Consider the following 23483-nt stretch of genomic DNA (forward strand, 5'->3'; position numbering starts at 1 on the left):
TATATTAGGTGTGACTAGATAAAAGGAAAAGTGCTAATATAGATTTAAAAAAGGTACTGAGTTTTATATAGGCATCAATTGCTTTAACACACACTAAAAGAAGCTTTAAATTACTATTAGGTATGGAAGGATTTGAGAGAATGGGGAGTGACTGCTTAATGATACAGATTTTTTTAAGGAGTAATGAAAACTCCCGAAATTGATTGTGGTGATGGCTGCACAATCTGTAAATATGCTAAAAAAACTCTGAACTGTACACTTTAAATGCATGAATTATATGATATGTGAATTATATCTCAATGAAGCTGTTAATAAAAATTTGAAAAATAAATGATAAAATGTAGCTGCTTTCATTAGGAATTTTATTTCCAACTAAAAAATAGATCATAGGAATTTCAGTTAACTTTTCCCAAGTTTATACATATACCTAGGATACAATACTTAATGATGGCATTTTCCCAAAACTGGACAATTAGTTATTTGAAAAATAAATAATACCATTAAATTTGATTCTAAAAACTAAAAGCAGAAAGCAATAGCTAAGAGTATGTGTGTGTGTATATATATATACATATATACATGTACTTTGTGTGTGTAGTTTCTAGCAGTTTGCAAGAAAACAGTATAGAGTTGAAACAATCACAAAACTGAAGTGTGGTGTTAGGAACAAATGATTCTACCTTTCCTCTAAATTTCTGATCATCCTTTTTTAAAAAATTGTGCTCTAGTGCAGTGGCTTTCAAAACTTCTTTTGACTGTAACCTACAATAAGAAATACATTTTACATAATGACCTAATATATATATATATTAACTGAAATGAGAATTTTTATCCAACAGTACTAAAACTTACTACCTGTAATGGACTCTTAATATTTTCTTTCCCATTTTACTGGGGGAAAAAGTTACCATCTTTTAGTTTGATTTCACAACCTACTAAAGGCTCACAAATGGTAGTCTCAAAAATGCTCCTGGATTCTGAGTTAGGGAGTTTTTTTTTGTGCTGGGAGGGGTGGCTGGGATGTTCAACACATCTGGCACAGTAGTGAGACATAGTAGGCACTCAAATGTTTGTTATATGGATGATCTAGATTCTACATAGAGTCACTTTGTAATTACAATACTTGCTATGTGGCTTGATATAAAAAATTCAAAGTTATAAAGATCAAGAACATACAGGGATAAATAAAGTATGTAGATATTCTTTAACCTTCATTTTACTCAATTGTTTTACTTCTATTTTATTGATAAGATAGGCAAAGCTGGTCTGAGTTGTCTGTTTATTTCCTTTGCTCACCCTCTAGTATACATGCTAATGTGCAAAGAAGTAAAGATACAGTAATTAGAAACAGAAAAGGAATAACCGATCTCAAAGAGTATAGATTTATTGAGACCAATACCCTGGATAATGTATCAACTGCTCTTTTTTACATATTTAAATATGCATATTAATTATTATAGATAGATCACAGGTTAGAATATTAAGTTCAAAACCAATATATCAAAATTTAAATTTTCAGATGTAACTTACTTTTGTAGTGGGCCCTGGCTTTGAGCCATAAACAACTTCTTCCTAAAGAAGTAATTAATCTTCTAAGAAAGGAAAAATCAATAGGGATGGTCTTTGAAATCATGAATTCTGCTACAGAGGATGACATACCAAGACTGTTGCTTTCTATACAGGCATCTAGAAGTTTATTAAAAAGAAGGCTATATTGTGAGACCTCCACGGTTTCTGAAATGGAAAAAAAAAGGATATATTTAAATTGTTCTATCTTAGTATCTCAAAGTTGAACTTCTTTCTTTTTCCCTCTGTACCCTTTGGCTCTTTCTTCCCCATTTAGTCACAGTGACTAAAATGCAATCATCTTATGCATTCTCTAAGTAACAAAAAAGCATTTGAGCAAAGCAAAACAGTTCATTTACCTTGTGACAGAGTACATTAAAGGAAACTTCAAAAGATTTTGGAGTCTGCATTACTACCTCTGTATATGATCTAGTTATGTAACTGTGGATCTGCAGTGTCTCAAACGAATTCCTTTTGCAGTTTGAACCTCAGCTTTATATTGCCCATGACTAAAAATAAATCACTCTCTAACAAACATTCACTCTCAAATTAATACATATATATATATATATATATATATATATATATATATATATATATATATATATATATATATATATATATATATATATAGTGGATTCTCTATTCCTCCATTCATTTTTGGAAGAAAGTGAAGTCACTTTGGAAATTTTCTTTCATTCCCAGTATTGAGTTTGGTTGAAGACTTGGAGTCTAGGTCTGTATTACTTTAGTATCTTTTGGTGGCCCAGGGCTTGTCAGGTAATCTCCTTACCTTTAGTCTCTTCCTAAACATTACCACCACAGAAACTTCCCTATAACACCAACTGCATTACATCACTCCCTAGCTTCAAATCTCTAGGAAACCCCTGCTACACACAGAGAAGAAAATCCTTTAGCCTGTCATTCATGGTCTTCCAAAATCTGGTACAACTATCTGCCCAATCTTACTAATAGTACTTTGCTTCATTACCAACATAACTATATTAAAAGGCCTGCTCTATAGCAGCCATTGTGCCAGGGTTATCAGTATTAAGAAAATATTACCACCTTTAAGGAGTTCACTATCTAGAGGGAGAAACAGACAAGAATGCTAATTACAACACGGGCGTCAATACAATATGTGGAAAAATGGCGAGTTATAGAGGTTACAATAAAAGCACTGAAGGGAGGCACTCAAGTTAACATTTTCATCATCCTCTGAACCCATTAGCACATTTCTGACAAATAGCTTTTGCTCTTGTGTCTCTAAAGCTGGACTTCCTTTTCCTATCCAGATATGACAAGAGTTTCAGTATTTAAGAGCATTTTTACTATTGCCCAAACTTGTATTCTCTTTCTTTGAACCTATTTGTTCATTTTCTCTCTTCTATTCCATTTTCACCTATGTTCCAAGGTAATGTCACCTAAGCTCTTTGTTAAATTATAGGAGAAAAAATATTCTTCATTATTCTAATGCAATTAATTCTTTAAGATATGAAGCTTGCTGTAGGAGAAAAAATATTCTTCATTATTCTAATGCAATTAATTCTTTAAGATATGAAGCTTGCTGGGGGCTTTACGCATATTATTTGCTGATGATTTGACAGAGGTAAGGAAAGGGGAATGATGGAATGATGAAATTATTACCATTAGAATCTAGTGACAACCCAAAGATAAGCATTTCTAACTTTTTTAAACCAAGAGGAAAGCATAGACAGTTTGTAGAGATCACATTTTATAGAAAACTACTTCATTAAAAAACATACTGGAATATAAAACTAAAACAGGTAGATAACTGTTTTTTTATTAACAATTAATTACGAGATGGGCAAGTGACAATTAAGCTAGACATATTTTTTAAAACATACCTTGAGAATTTTGAAAACCTGGTAGATTTTGCAAAACTTCAAATGTCTGTCTATAAAGGCTCTTGGCTAAGATTTCATGTGCAATTGTACAGAGCAGATTATGTCGATTGAGAACATCCAGTCTATCACAAGGCCACAGGGGTGTACTGATTATCCAATCTGACTCTTACACAAAGAAAAAAGGATACTTTTCACCATGAAAATTACACTTAATGATATACTCATAACAATGTTTTGAAATATATACTCTAGAATGTACAAAACTTAAATATGTGTACTCAGAAAAGATAACCATGGCTCAAATTTATTAAAACTACTTATATAGTGATGATCATCCTAAGAAGATACAGACTAATGGCCATTTTGTTATACTTATTTTTTATAAAGCAGAGCCTTCATTTTTCCAAATGTATTAGTCAATTATCAATTATTAATTTTGTTATTTTTATATTATAGAAAATGTTCAGATTATAATTAATATGTTTTAACTCTAAGTATTACTTGTGTTGACAAGTTTAACAGTTTTACAATAAAGAATATAGAATTTGGGGGGGCCGCGGTGGCTCAGCGGGCAAAGTGCTTGCCTGCTATGCCGGAGGACCTCGGTTCGATTCCCGGCCCCAGCCCATGTAACAAAAACGGAGAAACAGAATACAATAAAACAAGAAAATGTTTAAAAATGTTTCCCTTTCTTCCTTCCTTCCTTCCTTCCTTCCTTCCTTCCTTCCTTCCTTCTCTCTGTCTTTCCTTTAAAAAAAAAAAAAAAAAAAAAAAAAAAAAAAAAAAAAGAATATAGAATTTAATTAATTTTGGTATTCTTGAATAACAGCTTTTATCCCCAATTTCTCGTTTTTTAAAACTACTGTGCTGGTTTTTTCCCGTAGAAAAGCCATGTTTTAATCTAAATCCCATTTCATAAAGGCAGAATAATCCCCATTCAATACTGTATGTCATCTCCCTGGAGATGTGATTTAATCCAGTTGTTAAACTGGATTAGTTGACGACATCTCCATTTGGGTGGGTCTTGATAAGTTTCTGGAGTCCTATAAAAGAGGAAACATTTTGGAGAATGGAGGAGATTTGGAGAGATCAGAGAATGCTGCATGCAGCACCACGAAGCAGAGAGTCCACAAGCCAGCGACCTTTAGGGATGAAGAAGGAAAACGCCTCCCGGGGAGCTTCATGAAACAGGAAGTCAGAAGAGAAAGCTAGCAGATGACGCCGTGTTCGCCATGTGCCCTTCCAGCTGAGACAGAAGCCCTGACTGTGTTCGCCATGTGCCTTCTCAGTTGAGAGAGAAACCCTGAATTTCACTGGCCTTTTTGAACCAAGGTATCTTTCCTTGGATGGATGCCTTTGATTGGACATTTCTATAGACTTGTTTTTATTTGGACATTTTCTTGGCCTTAGAACTGTAAACTAGCAACTTATTAAGCTCCCCTTTTTAAAAGCCATTCTGTTTCTGGTATTTGCATTCCAGCAGCTAGCAAACTAGAACAACTACTTTTATTATTAAATATTTGACATGTACAGAAAGATATTTAACATATGTAAGTTATAAAAACAAAGTAACATTAATTTTTATGTACCCACCCAAAACTGTTGAAGTAGCTTAATTTCTGCCTTTGATTTTCACATAGAGAAAAACAATGAGAGACTGGTACAGAACACTGTGGTGCCACAATGTTAGAAATATCAGTATTTTAACATTAACTTAATCAGTATGCACATAATGAAACACAATGAACATTACTATGTAATAGTTAAGTCCCTTTTCAGTGTTCTTTTTTAACCCAAGTGCAGAGTCAGATAATCCTTTCTTTTGTGGCCTTCCTTGCGCAATGATTAAAAAAAAACATATTGAAGAAATATTTGATAATTTAAGTGCACAATGCCAAAATGAAGCTTTACATATCCAGTATAAAGCTTTAAAAAGCAGAGGTTGGGCAGTGTGATGGTGGCTCAGTGGCAGAATTCTCACCTGCCATGCCAAGAGATCTGGGTTCGATTCCCAGTGCCTGCCCATGCAAAAACAAAAAAAAAGCAGAGGTTGTTTTAAAATTATTGGACCCACTGAACTGATTAACTGATTGACTTATACTATGTACTTGGCAATGTTCTAAATGCTGTATAAATATGAACTCATTTAGACAGAGACTTTCATTAATTTACTCCTAAATTTACTTAATTATTATAAAGAAATTTAAATGATGTTAATTTCTTGAAAGACTACATACTCACCAGTTAAATACAATTCCCACTAGAACTGCTGAGTCACTATACCTTAAAAATGGAATTTTATTTTGATCAAATAATTTCAATTGTGTTTTACTAATCATGTATTTGGTAGATATGTCCCATTTGTAAAAAAGTAGAGTAACAGTTGTATTTTTTCAAAGTACATATGCTATTTTAAGAGATCAATTTTGAAATCTTACCAAATTGTACAATTAAATAAAAAAAAATGAATGAGTTGGTAAAGTAGGTACCAAAGTAAACTGAAACTGATACTTTGTAAATCACATGGCTATTAATAGCTTTTAATTTAAGTATCTAACTAGTTAACAATTCTATCAACTTGAAATACTTTTTTTTTTTAAAGACAGAGAGAAGGAAGGAAGGATAGAAGGAAGGAAGGAAGGAAGAAAGGGAACCATTTTTAAGCATTTTCTTGTTTTATTGTATTCTGTTTCTCCGTTTTTGTTACATGGGCTGGGGCCGGGAATCGAACCGAGGTCCTCCGGCATAGCAGGCAAGCACTTTGCCCGCTGAGCCACCGCGGCCCGCCCTTGAAATACTTTTATGAGAAATTTCATGAGAATTAAATTTCCAAGAATAAAGATCACTTTACTAGTGAACTTAAGACTGGTTTCACAAAGATAAAAGTTCTTTCTGCAATATTCCTCATGCTTTTCGCTGTTCTAAAGTCTGGCAATATTTGCCATTCATATAAAATTCTCAGAGTAAAAAGGCAAGGAAAATTTCTGTAACAGCCACCCTTTATGCACTTGCTTTCCAAAATATGCATATTCAGTCAGTACTCATGTAAGATTTTGAGTGTAGACACAAATACTAAGACAGTTTCTGCACTAAAGGAATTTCCTAGTCAGTAAGACCAATAACTTTCAAACAATAACTTTCTCTTCCCATGGTGAATACTGTGATGGGGAATACCTAAATATATCTGTTCTCCTCTTAATGTATATAATCCCATCAAATCTCCTTCAGAACTTATTAAAACTTGATTCAAAAATTCCAAAATTCACTCAAATGCATAAACAACTGAGAACAGCAAAGAATAATCTAGTAAAGAAGAGGAGAGTGGCTTTGCCTAAACAGATAGATATCATCACATATCCCAATATGGTTTTAGCATAGAAATGGATCACTGGGAGAGAAGACAAGGATCACTGGGAGAGAAGACAAGGATCACTGGGAGAGAAGACAAGTACAAAATAGACCCAAGCAGATCCAAGATTCTAACAAACGATAAAAAACAGCACTTCAAATAAGTGAATAAAAAATGAACTATTCAATAAATATTGGGAAACATTTTTGGGGAAATAAATACAACTAAAGTTCCCACCTCACATTAAACTAAAAACTAATAATGAATTAAAAAACTTGAATAATATAAGGGTGAATGTGTAATTTTGGGAGGGCCTAAGGCAAGACTTAAAAAGCAGTTTCTATTAAATAGAAAAAATGTCAATTGGGCATTTGAAAAGAAGAAAACAAATGAAAAAGCAAAAATCAATATGAAATTAAAGAAGATGAAAAAACATTTGTAAATATCCAACAGATCAAGGACTAATATCTTTAATGTGTAAAAATATTACAAGAGGACATTATTATACAGTGTGATATTTTTTAAGTGTGATATATACATAATGATGACACCTGAACTGATTTTAGACATTACATTATATTTTAAGAGGTGCTTATTTAATTCTAAATTATAAAAGTTATTAAAAATAAGGATTATGTTAAAAATATAAAAATTATCATAAAATAGATTTCTCAGCATACAGGACTGTTTATATGCACCTGTGACATCTATGAAGACTATGTAGATATAAAATATTTAGTTATGCAATAGTTCTCTAGAATTGTCTCATAAAGGAGGGCTTTTAAATAAATCCAAAAATAACTTACCTGCTGTTGGGGATTAAATCAAGTCCCACTCAAAAGGCATGTTCAGGTCCCAAACCCTGGTTCTGTGGGTGTGAACCCATTTGTAAACGGGACTTTTAAAAATGTTATCAGTTAAGGTGTGCCCAAACTGAATGAAAGTGGGCCTTATTTTAATATGGTTGGAGTTCTTATAAACAAAGGGAGGTGGATACAGAAGGAGAAGCCATGGGGAGCAGCCACAATCTGGAAGTCAATGGAACCCAGAAGAGAAACGAGAAGATGCCACCATGTGCATTGCCAGTGACAGAAAAGCCAAGGAACCCCAGAGACTGCTGGCCAGCCAGAAGATAACGACCCTGGGAAGAAGATTGTAGCTTCTGAAACTGTGCGCCAATAAATTCCTGTTCTTAAGCCAACCCACTGTATAATCTGAATAACAGTAGGGAAAATTTGACAACATTTAATCAAAAACTTTAAAATATTCTTACCCAGAATATAGCCCAGAAATACCACCAGAATTTATTCTAAGAAATACCATCAGAATTTATTTTAAGTTAGGTTCAGATGACAACTTGACCAGGTGATGGTGCCCAGTTGTTCTGTTGCTGTGGACTTAAATCATCAGCAGGTAAATTTCATCTATAGCTGATAACATCTGCAGATGGCTAAGGGGAGGGCCTATTGCAATAAGGGAAGTTTAATCAGCTACAGGCTTAAAAGAAGTCAAAAGAGAGGGAAAGAGTCAGAGCTGACACAGACCCAGACATCTGGAGATGCAGAAAGGAAATGCCTCAGGAGAAGCCATTTGAAGCCAGAAGCCAGGAGAGAAGGCCAGCAGACAGTGCTTTGTGCCTTCCCAAGTGACAGATGAAAACCCAGATGGAAAGATGAAAGCTAGCTACCTTTCCTCTGGAGAACAAATTTGTAACTAAATAAATGTCCTTTATAAAAGGTATTATCCATTTCTGGTGTATTACATTCTGGTAGCTACAGCAAACTAAAACATTAAGGAAGTAATAAATATTTATCAGTGATATTTAACAGACATCATTATTTATAATAAAAATTTGAAAACAAGCTATCAACAAGAGTAGACTCATGGAATAAGATACAAATATAGATAAAGATATTTATGTATTTATAAGATGGAAAACATGTAGTCCCTTGAATTATGTTTAAAAGAATATTCCTCTTCCCAGAAAGAAATTCTCAATATACTGCTGCCTGAAAAAAAATGCAGGGCAAAGATAGTAAAGAATTAAAAGAGCCTATATAGTAATATTAAAGTGCATAATAATCATTTCTGGTGATTGAATGTTAAGGGATTTTTATTACTATCCATCTTTTCAGATTTCTCTACAATGAATATTTATTACTTATATAAAGGAATAAAAGTTATTTTATAATTCAATGGTAGTTTCTCAGTAAATGACATAACTTTTTACAAAATTTATATTCTATGTATTAAATATATAAATTATATTTATATTATTTTTCAGCCTCCAAACCACATGATTATAAAATTATGAAGGTTTTAAGACTTTTCTTATGCTGGAAAAAGGAGAAGACAAGGTGGGAATCTTTGGCTCATTTGCCAGGATACAAAGTACCAGTGCCTGAAAAAGAGTTTTAAATGTGAAAGTAAAAGCCAAAACAATAAATTTGTTCTCACCAGAAAGTCTGCCACCACTAAACAAAAAATATAAAAAATATTTTGCATTTACTGAAGTTGAAGAATGTATATAACCCCCTTTTAAAAAAGTTTTATACATAATGAATGTACATTTTTAAAAAAAGGATAAAATGTGCAGAAAAACATATTTAAAAAGTAACTCTGCCTCCCTCCCTTGTTTTCCAACCATTGAATTCCTCCTCCCAGGGGTAACTTGTATTACTAGTTTCTTGCCCATTTTTCCACAGGTATTTTATGGATACATAAGTAAATATGCATATGATAATTTCAAATGGTAGTATACTGTGCACACTATTCTGCACATTCCTTTTTTCACTTGGCAACAGATCTTCAAAATAATTTCAAATGACTATCTGTAGATCTGCCTCATCCTACCCCATCATATGTCTATACCACAGTCTAATTAACCAAAACTATCTTAATGGACATTTATGTTATCTGTAACATTGTGGGCAGTTACAAAAGATTCCAGATAACTTACAATGCACACCCTTATATAGAGATATACTGTGTTTGTAGGAAAATTTCCTAGAAATGGAGTTAATAGGTAAAAGGAAATACTCATTTTCAACTTTTGACAAGCATTTTGCCAAACAGCCCCTAAAGACAATGCATGCAAATGCTTATTTCTTCCTCATCAAAAGCAGATCGCCGAACTTTGATCTTTGCTAGTCCAACAAATTTAAAATGGTATTTTTTAATTTTAACGTGTCTTTCGCTTAGTAACATGTTAGGTTACAAGTGAATAATAATTGTACTTCTTACACGTGAGATTGAACCATTTATATTTCCTTTCTTGGGAAATTATTCATTCACAGAAAAAAACCTTTAAGAACAAAAAAACTGGGGAATAATTTAGCATACTTCTGTGGATGCTTCTTTCGAAAAAATTTTACTTGAGAAAATAACTTTCAACTGTAATAGGCACTGCAAAAGAGCTTTCTGTGTTTCTAACAGGATACAATTTTAAAGATAATTATCAAAATTGAAAAATCCCCAATTAAAAAATTGTTAAATCTTCATAGACCACTCCTAACCCTCAAGTTCCTCTCTAGTCTCTATTTTGAGAAAGATGGGTTTTGCCAGAAACTTTCTGGCAGAAATTTCCCATCACAAGGTGATCCAAGCCCATTTTCACCATTATTTTACCCTTCCCATTTCTTGCTACGTCTTCTCACAGATCTTGTGGGCTCTGGCTTGCATTTTTCTCATTTCTATTTTGTATCCTGGTCAATCTTCCCCACGTAAGAAACTCCATCCACATAGATGTGCTATATTTGGTAAATTGAAGAAAGCCTTTTCCAAAAAGCCTTTGATCATAAAGTCCACTAACCTCTGTATTCCACAAACCCTAAGAACTTTGAACGGATAAAAGGTATTTTATATATATGAATATATATAAGTGTGCTAGTACATATATGTTTGTGTGTTAGAATATGAGTGTTAGTATAAAGGTTATCTATTTGCTTTACTCATGTATATATATATATATATACCTCATCTTCCTACCCAAACTATGAGATACTTGATATTTCTTCATTCTTATTCCACTGTATCATACAAAATCTGCCTGACGGGACATGTAGCTAGAGCTACCATTTAAATACCATGCACTGACCCTACTACTCTCTCTAAACTTATTTGTTTCATACCAAACTAACTTCAGCAGCTTCTGCTGGTTTAATCTCATTACAATTTCTACTAGATGAATTGCCTTAGTGGGGCAAGTAAGTTTTAAAATTTTTGTTTTGTTTTGATGTCAGATTTGCCTATACATACAAACATTTATGAATTTATGCAGATTGCAATTAGGATTTCCCTGTTTCAGATAGCAGCAGAAAGCTTCAGTCTTGAAGCCGCACTGCCTAGATTTGAATATGGCCTTGAATTCCTTACGTGCTACGTCATTTTGGGCAAGTTGCTTACTATCTCTAAGAACAGCTCCTTATCTATAAAATGGGGATTATATTAGTTCCAAACTCATAGGGTTTCTATGAAGACTAAAGATAATTAAGATAAAGCATTTCATATGGTGCCCATAGTAAGAGCTAACTTTTGTCAACAAAGGTTCATATAATTTTTGGTTTAGATCTAGGTTATCTCTCCCTTTTCAGTCTACACAACAACAAATTTCTTACCTATGTATTCACAAGGGTTAAGACCAAATTACCACCTACAATTCAACATCAACTTAAGGAAATTACGAAGAGAAAAATTTTTAAGACAAGTTTAACAAATCCTTTTATGCTTCCATATAAGAGAACCTACCTCTCAACACCCAAATGGCACCATCTAGGCTTCCACTTTTTAGAAAAATTTCTGCTGCAATATTCACAATTTGACATCTTGATGCTAATTTTTCAGGTCCTGTAAGTCCTTTTAAAGTCGTGAAATGTATTTTTAATTCATATAGTTTATCTAAAACCTTCCTTCCCTAGAGTAAACATAGTTGAGTTTCAATCACTTAGAGTAGTAGACAGATATAAAGTCACTGATAATTAAGCAATAATCAATTATCTAGTTTTAAATCATCATTCTAGACTGATGGTTTGCAAACTTGACCAAGATTCTCTCTTTAAGCCCTTTCTGGTTCAGCTACAAAGATGGAAGGCAAGGAGACCAAGCAGGGCTTTGCCTCATGTTACCACCCCAACCCCCATACGCTTTTATCAGAAATTTTCCTTTCATCTGTCTTATATACTGCTTCCTCTTAAGATTTCATTTGGCAAAAGGGTTTTCTGCCTTAAAGTGGAAAACAACTGATGATATGATTTTCCTCTTCTTCATCTAGTCACTCATATCCAGGAAGGAGAGTGAAAATGAAAATAATTTATCAATTTAGATAGAGAGGGAGTAAAAAAACAAAAAGAAAGGATAAAATTGTTGGCTAAAAATTGTTTCTTAAAAATTCAATAGACTATTTCACATTTCCTACATGAAGATTATCATTGCTCAGAAACAATTTCCATCAGAAATTGGACATATATTATTTCATACCAGGGGTGGAAACTTTTTCTGTAAATGGTCTGATAGTAAACATTTTAGGCTTTGCAGGCCACATTTGGTATGCTGCACAATGTTGTATTTTTAATTTAGAACCTTTTAAAAGTGTAAAAATCATTCTTAGCTCATTGGTTATAAAAAAAGAAAAACAGGTTGTCACTAGATATGGCTCAAAGACCTTAGTTTGTGGACCCCTCTTCTACATTAAATTTTATACTATTCTGAGTCAGATGCCTATTATGCTATCAAAGAATTTCAATTTGACTGTTTAAATGAGTATGTTTTTGCAATGAATTATCTTTAACTCCAATGATTTCACTTTTGTATTAAAAAAGGAACAACGTTTTCTTTGAAAATATTTACACTACATAAGATAATAAGCAAAATATTAACTCTAAATAATAAATTAAAATTAAAATTAAAAAAAGCCAAAAATTCACTAGCCTCTTAGGTCTTAAGAAATAATATAACAAAATTTAAAATATATATTAAACTACATTCTGAAGCTTCAACAAAATCTGAGTTTTCAAATAGGGTAGTCTCAAATTCTCAAGCATTAAATATCCAAGAAATTGGTCTTAAGCTAGATTGTGAGCGCAGGGACCAGGTACATCTTGTGCATTCTAAGCCTACCACATTATAAATGCTAGGGAAGATGTCAAATTTTCTATACAATTATTCTGTTTTTTAAGCATTCATACATTTCGCATGTGTATGCGTGACCATGTACTTAAATGTTACTGAGCGCATATTCAATTGTAAAATAATCTCTTTATAACAATAAATCAGCAACATAAGATACATTTTAATCATTCATTCAAAAGAGACCACACACTTTCAACTACTCTGCTCTATATATATAGTGCTGTCCCTCACCACTGCCTCCCTATTTTGTATTTTCCTGTCCTCTACTTTACTTAAATTTATGTCAAATTCTCAATTTCCAAGTGATTGAGTCTATAACTCTACCTACCATCTAGAGGGAAATCTAAAGAAAGTGTTACACTAATGTTTTAGGTTCATGAGACCATTTCTATAGTGAGCTGAGCCTCAATTTGACATCAAAATAAGGAAAACAAGTGAACAAAAAATGGAAAATAAAACAAAACCAACAAAAAATTAAGACTTCAAGATACATGGTATATAGTACTCCAGAGCATTTTAAGAGTTGATTTTTAAGGAGTTCTGTTCATTGTGGGTATCCTAGGTTCATCTTAAGGAGTCTTGAGTGCTTCAAAAATTACAATGCTACTGATCTCAGGAGTTGGCAAAATAAATTCTGAATTGAAAGCTGCTTCCAATAAACTGACATTTAGCATAACTTCCTAAGTGTTCCCAATATAACATTCTTCACAGTAGCCAGTCTCATGCCACAACCTTTCCACATGTGCCTAATATGTCATCTAATAATTAGTTTACTAGTCTGGGTTCCATTTTGTCATCTGTAATGATTATTAGCAAATTCCCAATTTACAAGGGTAATCCTTTCTGTTTATAATTTTAAAACTAACACTCTCTATACCAAGTCAAAACAAAAATTTAATGAAGTACCTTGGACCACTGCAACAGCTTGTGATAGAAGTATATAGCACTGATGCCAATTCTTCCCAGCAAAGTTTTATCTACTTCACTATTTTGTGGATCTTTGCTAACTGGAAGACAAAGAAGGCACAGGGAAGAAAATGAAACAGTCACTTAGATGGAAAAGGCAAATTAATACAGAATTATCAAAACTACCATACAGACTAGGTGTTCGCAAACTATTCCCCATGGCCTGCTTTTGCACAGCCCATGAGCTAAGAATGGTTTATTTATTTACTTTTAAATATTTTTATTGTCAATCTTTAACAAACCAACATACAAACATTCATGACATACAAACATTCTACACATGGTGTACAATGAATGGCTCACAATATTATCACATAGTTGTGTATTCATCGCCATGATCATTTTTTTGAACATTTACATCTCTCTAGCAAAAGGAATAAAACAGAAACAAGAAAAAACTCATACATACCATACTCCCTTACCCCTCCCTCTCATTGACCACTAGTATTTCAATCTATTCAATTTACTTTAACCTTTGTTCCCCTTTTATTTATTTATTTATTTTATTTTACTGTATTTTTTTGGGCGCATGGTCTGGGAATTGAACCCGGGTCTCCCACATGAAAGGCGAGCATTCTACCACTAATCACCCACCCCTATTATTTATTTTTATCCATGGTTTTTACTCATCTGTCTATACCCTAGACAAAAGGAGGATCAGACACACGGTTTTCACAATTACACAGTCACAGTAGAAAAGCTGTATCACTATACCATCATCTTCAAGAAACATGGATATTGGAACACAGCTCCGTGGAAGAATGGTTTATTTTAAAAAGGGTTTCAAGACAGTGTCATTTAAAAAGAAAGAAAAAGAGAACCATGTGACACAGACCATATGTGGTATTACGCAAAGCCTAAAATATTTACTATTTGGCCCTTTATAGAAAAAGTTTGCTCATCCCTGATATAAAGTAGTATGGTGAACAGTTCATTTCAAGAAAAAAAAACTCATTAATGTGAATTTTGTTTACTTGTAAAAGTAGTCACAACTTTAATGATTCAAGGATTAAATTGCTCCAGTATAATTTGCTAGGAATAGTTTTACTAATCTAAGAGAAGAGAAAAAAATAAGGCAGGAAATATTTGATACTAAAATACCAATTCTTGACCTTACATCATTATAATTTAACTTAATAATAGATGGAAAAATTATAAAGAGAAAGGAGGAATATCTGAAACCTGTAATATTAATTTATCCACGATATGGTAAATATTAAGAGCTTTATTTACACCTCTGTTGAGAACATTGCATCATCCATCCTAACACAGAAAACTCAGACCAAAACAGTGACATTTTACCTGTTTCAGCAAATTCACAAAAAGGAACACCTGGTATTTCTTCTTTACAGTCTTTTGTTAGTGTTTCAGCAATACAAGTACAAAATCTCTGGAAATCCGCAAATTTTTCACAGCCCATTTTTACATTAATGTATAAATTTCCCAATTTGGTCCAAGCACTTTTTTCTTTACAATGCTATTAAAGTTATTAAAAACAAAACAAAAAAGAGAGGAGAAAGAAAAAAAAGTAAAAAGTAAAGAAGGTTAAATTAAAAATAGAAAGAAATATCATGTCATTTATGCAAACATAATATTACGTGCCAGGTACACAAAGACATTAGATATACAAATATCATTAAAACATAATCTCTGCAAATCTCATCAACTTACTAACAAGCATGACAACTTCATTAACTTGCTACTGTATACCTCACTTTTCTGGCAATAGCAAAGCCTCTATAAATTCAAGGTAGTAATATACATGTGTTTTAATTATCCAGGTCCTAATGTGCATCATCCTGAAACCTGAACTGGAGAGGAGAGATGGATTTTATGGGAAACAGGATTATCAGCATGATTTGAGCTATCTCCAAAGCAATACAGAATTTTATTACATTTAGATATTGCATTTTAAAAAATTATTTTTGCACTTATTTATGATTTGGGGCCCACATACATTTTTGGGCCAATACATTTCTACAAAAGAAGCTATAAAGTAAATTTCAGTAAATTTTATTTCTCCCTACAGGTTTCTATTATAAACTAAGAAATAGTTTTTTTACACTAACAAAAAAGTGTTCCAAGGATATAATGATACTAATTAAGGTTAGAGCAACAAAACATAGATGAGTATAAAAAACAATAAATAAAAATTGTCCTGAAAGCCCTCTAGTTCTTATATTCTAAACATTTGGAAAGCCTAAGCATTCTGATCCAGTTTTTCTGCTATCATTTCACAGACTGCAGCCATTCATGGATTTCAAAAGCCAACTTTCTTGTGCACTGAGTGAATCTGCCCTGCCATAAGAATTAAAGGTTGAGCTCTGGAACGCTATTATTATTCTACCTAAACATATGCTGATTTTGCAATTGGACTAAAATTATTTCTAAAATAGTCTACAAATTCCAGAAACTAACATAAATTTACATTTTGATGTATTAATTTATTACAAAATCCAACTTCTTTGCTGTGAGACTTTTCTCTGTGTAACAGCCAAATTTCTGAAACTTCTAAAATGGAATTACAATGATGACTTTTCTTGTTGTTATTGGTTTTGGTGGTCCAAGCAATTTATTTAAAGAGCAAGTGTCATACCTCTATTTCATTCAAGGCTGAATCTAAATCACACTTCCAGTTCTTTTGAAATTGCCTCATCCGTAACCTTTAACAATAGAAAAGGGTTAGTTACGCTTATATTCACCTACAACAAGTTATTTCCCCTAATTCATTTGTTCTATAATTTATACTTAAGAAAACCAAAGAAAAATTATTTATAGAGATGAAGAAAATTGTTACTGCATAGTTGCCTACCTCACACTAATTTTTCTTCCCCAGATTAAAAAAAATGTAAATTTCACACAAACCACACCCTCACTCTAACATAAAGATAGAAAATGCCCAAACTTCAAAATATCTAAATAAAAAGAGAAAAAATACCAAATCCCAGCATATGATCTCTATTGCTTTCACCTTCACTACTCCATGAGGATTTGTGGCAAGCAAAAATGGGCAAAAACAAAAAGACAATGCAAGCAAGCCAACAAAACCAGTGGAGAGAATAAAAAAAGACCCATAGGGACGACAGAAGAAGGGAAAAAGCAAAGGGACATAACAATGATTAACAAATACAACCACAAAGATTAAGTCCACCCCAAGTATGACAATGCTATAAAAGTGTATGGGCAATCAGGTCACAGACCAGAGGAAAGGAACCAAAGATAAAGATAAAATTCTCAAGCCTCCAGACAAAAAACATTAGAAGACTTAAAAAGGCAAAATGATTATTAGACTGGCATTATACTTTTCAAAATCAACATGCAAAGCAAGACAATAATAGAGAAGTATATTTAGAGAACTGAGTGAAAGGAAGTATGAACCAAGGATTTTTTTATCTAGCTAAGCTAGATATAATCAAAACTATAGAAAAACTTCTCTACCTAAGAGAGTTAAGGCTAAAATGGAAAACAGGACACTAAAGACATAAAAAAAGATGCAAGTACAAAGGTATCCACTAGAACAAATATGCCGACCTTCCTAAATAATACATATGTGTAGGTAGCAAGGAATACACACATGCATGTTGTAGAGAAAGAAACACAAGTATAACAAAAACCACATGACTATAAAATATACTGACAGACTTAAGATCAAACATCATTCATATAAAAAATGTGAATGGGCTTACCTCACTGACTAAAAGAAAAAGATTTTCAATCTGGGTCATAAAACAATAATTAACTACATACTATATACAAGTAACACATGAAAACAAACTGATTCTAAAATGCTAAAAATAACAGCATAGACAGACCAGGTAAACAGATACAAAGAGTATAGTAGTAGCAGTTCTGATATCAAGGTAGAACTGAAGACCCAAAACAATAAATGTGACAGAGAATACTTTTTAATGCTAAAAGCCAAAATTTATAACGAAGATGTATTTCTGCAGCAAATAACACAGTATCCAACCTCATGAAGCAAAAACTACAGAAGATGGAAGGAGACTTTATGAAACAAAAACCACAGAAATCGCAAAGTAACATGGACACCAATCTTAGGAGATTTTAATACACTACTCTTTGTAAAAGACAGATCAAGGGGACACAAATAAATATAGATAGATGACTTAAACAACATAATTAATAGGATAGATATAATGGATATACAGTGAACTTTACATCCTGATAATAAAAACTATACATTATTTTCAAGTGCCCATGGCACACTCATGAAAGCTGATCAAATAATGACACAAACAAAACATAAGTTTCACAGAGTACAAACAACACTCTCTGACCACAGTGCAATACAACCAGTATTACTTTACCAACAAAACAAACAAAAGAAAAGGACATTCCACTTGGAAATTATAAAGCCTTCTAGTAAACAAATCTTGGGTGAAGGGGGAAATAAAAACCAAAATTACAGAATTAAAAAAAAATAATGGAAGTGAATACACTACATATCACAATCTATAGAATGCATTTAAACACCAAGGGATAGTTTCTTAAGATGATTTAATATATATACACATATATACCTTACTCCTAAAGCCAGTGTATTTAATGAGAAAATTCTTGAAACATTTCCATTAACACCAGTAACAAAGTGAGAATGACCACTATCTCTACTACCTCATAGAAGTATGAGCCAATGTAACTGACAAAATATATCAATTAGAGGCATAATAATGGGTAAAGAATAAGTAAAATTATCTCTATTTGTAGATAATATGAGAGTATACCTGGAAAAAAAACACAGATTAAAGGATGAAGTTAACTAAAAAAATTAAAGACTTCAAGAAAGGAGTAGAATATAAAATTTACAAACAAAACCCAATAGCCTTTAGATTAAAAAAAGAGGACATAATGGTACAGAAAACCTCATTTATGTTAGCAATACAGATTACATACTATATGAGGAAAATTCTAACATACTCCTACATCTGGAAAGACACAAAAGTAGATCTGAACAAATAAAAAGATATCCTCTATTCTCTAATATGACTAATCCACATTATAAAGGTATCAGTTTTCCCCACGTTAATTCATAAATTTAATGCAATTCCAATAAAAGTGACAACAAGCTATTATATGGAGCTTGAAAGTTGATACTAAGTTCATATAGAAAAGAAAATATGAAAGGATAGCCAGGAAATCACTGAAAAAAGAAAAATTATGAAGGAGGATTAGCCCTAGTAGCTATTAAAACATAGCATTAAAGCCTCTATAATTAAAATAGTGTGGTACTGGTGAAGGAATAGACAAACAAACCAGTGTAGTAGAAAACAAAGTCCAAAATAACATGGGAACTTAATATATGATAAAGGTTGCAGCTCAAATCATGAGCATTAAGGATGAACTTCTTAATAAATGGTGCTGGGAAAAAAATAAATCCATATCTCACATCAGATACAAGAATAAACTCAAAATGAATTGGGAACCAAACTAAAAATGAGAACCATTCCAGTAGTAAAAGAAAAACATGGGTGAATTTCTCTATAACCTTAGTGAAATTATGACTCAAAATCTTGAGCAAAAACCAAACAGAGACAATTAAAAAACACTACAGCAAAGTTAAGACAATTAAAAAATATTGATACATTAGGCTGCATACCAAGAAAAGTTTTGCATGGCAAAGAAACCCTCCAAACAATGTCAAAAGACAACCAACAAACTGGAAGAAAATCTCTGTAACATACACTACAGACAAAGGCCTAATACCTCTAATATATTCTTAAAACTTCAGAGTCAAAGAAGCAAAAACCCAATACAAACATGTGGAAAAGACACAGACAATTCACAACAAAAGGATAAAAATGGCCCTTAAACATATGAAAAGAAAATGTTCAACCTCATTCATAATTAGAGAAATACAAGTTAAAACACAAAATGACCATTTGCCATCTACTGGATTAGCAAAAATTAGGAAATAAGACAACACATGTTTGCAAAGCTTTGTGGAAACAGGCACTCTCATGTATGTCTGGCGGGAACACAAACAGGTACGAAATAAAAAGCTTTATTTTGAAATAATTACAGACTCACTGGAATTTGCAAAAATAGTACGTAGAGTCCCATGTACTCATCACCCGGTTTTTCCCAATATAATATATATAGTATGGCATCAAAACCATGAAATTGACATTGGTACAACAATGCACTCTAGAACTATTCATACACCTACTGAAAGACATCTGGGCTGTTTCCAGTATTTGGATATGCAAATAAAGCTGCTATGAACATTTGTGTACATGTTCTTATGTGTTTCACTTCTCTAGAATAAACATAAAGAGTTCAAGAAGAGTATTTGGTATTCTACATGTTCAGATTTTATAAGAAACTGCCAAATTGTTTTCCAGAGGTTGTACCATTTCACATTCCCACCAACAACGTATATCCAGTTTCTCCACATACTCATCAACACTTGTTGTCACTATTTCGTATTTTGGTCATTGTATATGCTGGTAATATATCATCTGCATCTCTCTCATGACCAATGTGTTGATATCTTTTCATGTGTTTATTTGCCATGTGCATATCCTCTTTGATGAAATGACTGTTTATATATTTTGCTCATTTTCTAATAGGATTTTTATTCTTGTTGCATTTTGAGAGTTCTTTATATAATCTAGATACAGTATTTCTTTTTGAAATGTGGCTTACAAATATTTTCTTCTAATTTGTAGCTTGTTTTTACATCCTCTTATCAGGGTCTTTTGCAAATCAAAATTCTTAAATTTTAATGAAGTCCAACTTACCAGTGTTTTATTTTATGGGCTGTGTTTTGATATCATCTCTAACCTCTCTTCTCCCAACCATAGGTCCTCCAAACTTTCTAGTCTAAAAAGGTTTAGATTTTACATTTAAATTCATGCTACATTTTGAATTAATTTTTGCATAAGGTATGAAATTTGGGTGAAGGTACATTTGTTTAACTAATGAATGTCCAATTGCTCCAGCACCCTTTGTTGAAAAGACTATCTTTCCTCTGAATTGCTTTTGAACCTTTGTAAAAAATCACTTGGGCATATTGCTGTCGGTCTATTTCTGGATTCTTTCGTTTCCCTTGATCTATGTACCTATTTCTCTGAGCAATATGACACTATCTTCATCATTGTACCTATGTAGTAAATTTTAATATCAGGTAGAGTAATTTCCCTCACATTATTATTTTTAAAAAACTGTTTTAGTTATAGAAGTACCTTTACCTTTCCATACAAATTTTAAAATAAGCTTTCTTACATCTTCAAAAAAATCTTGCTGAGCTCTTAATAAGAACTGCGTTAAACAAACAGATGAATTGGGAGATAACTGAGATCTTTACTATGAAGATCTCCAACAATCTCCTAATCCATGAATATGTCTTTCTTTTTGTTTAATATTTTTTGGTTTCTTATATCAGCATTTTGTAATTCTCAGCATACAAATCAGTACATTTTTTGTTACACTGTTACCTAGGTATTTCTTTTTTTTTTTTTTAGCAATTATAAACGTGTTTTTTAAAAAAAATTTATTAGAGATGTTGCAGGTTTACAGAAAAATAATGCAGAAAATACAGAGTTCCCATATACCACCCCTCAATTACTTCCCCCCAATTGCTTTTTATTGATGTGGTACTTTTGTTACAATTGGTAAAAGAATATTACACTTGTACTATTAACTACAGTTCATAGTTTACATTAAAGTCCACTGTTTGAATTGTACAGTTCTGTTTTAAAATTTATATTGTAACATTTATTCAACCTAAAATTTTAGTTTCCATGGTTCATTGATATCACATAGAAATACGACTGACTTTTGTGTGTTTATCTTGTATCCTATGACCTTGGTGAATTCACTTATTACTTCTAAGGTTTTTTATGTAGACAATTATGCTAGCTGTAAATAGCAACAGTTTTATTACTTCATTCCAAATACGTATTTCTTTATTTCCTTTTAATGCCTTATTGTGCTGACTAGGATTTCCAGCACTCTGTTGAATAACAGTATAAGTAGACATCTTTGCCTTGTTTCCAATCATAGGAGGAAAACATCTTATCTTTCATCTATGATATCTGCTTCAGATTTCTTACAGATCCTCTTTATAAAGTAGAATTTCTTCTTTATTCCCAATTTGTTCAGAGTTTTTACCACGCAAGGTGCTGAATTCTATTAAATTTTCTTTCTATATTAGTTAATAATGATCACATCATTTTTCTTCTGATGAGGACAAGGTGGATTATATTGATTTTCAGATATTGAACCATCTTTTCATTCTTGGAATGAATCACATAAACTTGTTCATGGTGTATAATTCTTTTTGAACACTGCTGGACTTGATATGCTAGCATTTTGCTGAGGATTCTAAGCCTCTAAGCTAATGAGACGTGTCAGTCTAGCTGTTTTCATTTTCTTTTATTTGTATTCTCTTTACCAGGTTTTATTATCTGGGTTAATATTAGCTTCATAAAATTAATTGGTAAGTGTTCCCTCCTCTTCTATTTTCTGGAAGAGGTGTAAATTCATACTGATTCTTCTTTAAATGGCTTGTAGAATTATCCAGTAAAACCATCTGGCTCACATGATTTTGGGGGGATGATGAATTGAATTTCTTAATAGTTACAAGACCATTCAGATTATCTATTTCATACTTTGTGAGCTTTGGTAGCTTGTGGCTTTTGAGAGGCTTCTGAGAAGCTTTGTGGCTTCTTCCATTTCATCTAAGCTGTTCAGTTTTATATGTGTAGAGTTGTTCAAAGTCACCCCTTATCCTTTAATTCCTGATACTCATAATTTGTAGATGCTATCTTCTTTTTTTTCTTTCATATGAAAAACTGATAGTCAACGAAGTTAACAATTTTCCTATGTGAAAAAGGTGGTAAGTGACAGAGCTGGAAGTCATATTAAAATTAAGAAATTTTTATTAGAGCAATTGTAGATGTATAGAAAACTTATGCTAATAGTATAGAGGTTGCATATACCCACTCCCTACATGCAGGATTCCCTACTATTAACATTTTACATTAGGGTGGCACCTTTGCTACAACTGAGGAAACAATATTATAATTCTAGCATTAACTATAGTCCATAGTTTACATTATGGTTCACTCTTTGTGTTCTGCAGTTTTACGTTTTTTAAAACTTTAATCCGGTAACATATATATAACCTAAACTTTTATACACTTTCAATTATTCAGTAGAATTAATTATATTTACAATGTTGAAACATTATAACCACCCTCCCTTACCAAAACTTTTCCAACACCTGAAACAGAAATTAAGCACCAATTAAGCATTAACTTCCCATTCTTACCCCACCTGGCCCATGGGAGCCTATATTCTATGTTTCTGACTTTATGAATTTGTGTATCTTAATCATTTTATATTGAGTGATATCATATGCTATTTGGTTTTTTTGGGTCTGGCTTATCTCACCCAACATGATGGCTTCAAGTTTCACACATGTTGTAGCATGCATCAAAACTTCCTTTTTTACAATCAAATCATATTCCTTTGTACATTCTACATTTTGTTTATCCATTTATCTGCTCATAGACACTTAGGTTGCTTTCACCTTTTGGCAACTGTGAATAATGCCAATGTGAACATCTGTGTGCAAATATTAT

At 32.3% G+C, this 23483-nt stretch overlaps 1 protein-coding gene across 3 annotated transcripts in view; it reads right to left on the reverse strand.

Moving 5' to 3' along the window:
• Positions 1–23483, reverse strand: part of TOPAZ1 (testis and ovary specific TOPAZ 1) — an 85158-nt gene that overhangs the window by 18308 nt on the left and 43367 nt on the right. The window contains exons 13-19 of one of the 3 annotated variants that reach the window (XM_077129621.1): positions 16472–16538; positions 15178–15352; positions 13816–13916; positions 11530–11695; positions 3435–3599; positions 1660–1734; positions 1531–1572 (exon numbers count right to left, since the gene is read on the reverse strand). In XM_077129621.1, the coding sequence (XP_076985736.1) occupies positions 1531–1572; positions 1660–1734; positions 3435–3599; positions 11530–11695; positions 13816–13916; positions 15178–15352; positions 16472–16538 (791 nt within the window). Of the gene's footprint in view, positions 1–1530; positions 1735–3434; positions 3600–11529; positions 11696–13815; positions 13917–15177; positions 15353–16471; positions 16539–23483 lie in introns of all 3 variants that reach the window. The other 2 variants (XM_077129619.1, XM_077129618.1) reach the window with 2 other exon arrangements.

The sequence above is a fragment of the Tamandua tetradactyla genome, chromosome 15 (assembly GCF_023851605.1).
Source record: "Tamandua tetradactyla isolate mTamTet1 chromosome 15, mTamTet1.pri, whole genome shotgun sequence".
NCBI classification, from domain to species: Eukaryota; Metazoa; Chordata; class Mammalia; order Pilosa; family Myrmecophagidae; genus Tamandua; species Tamandua tetradactyla.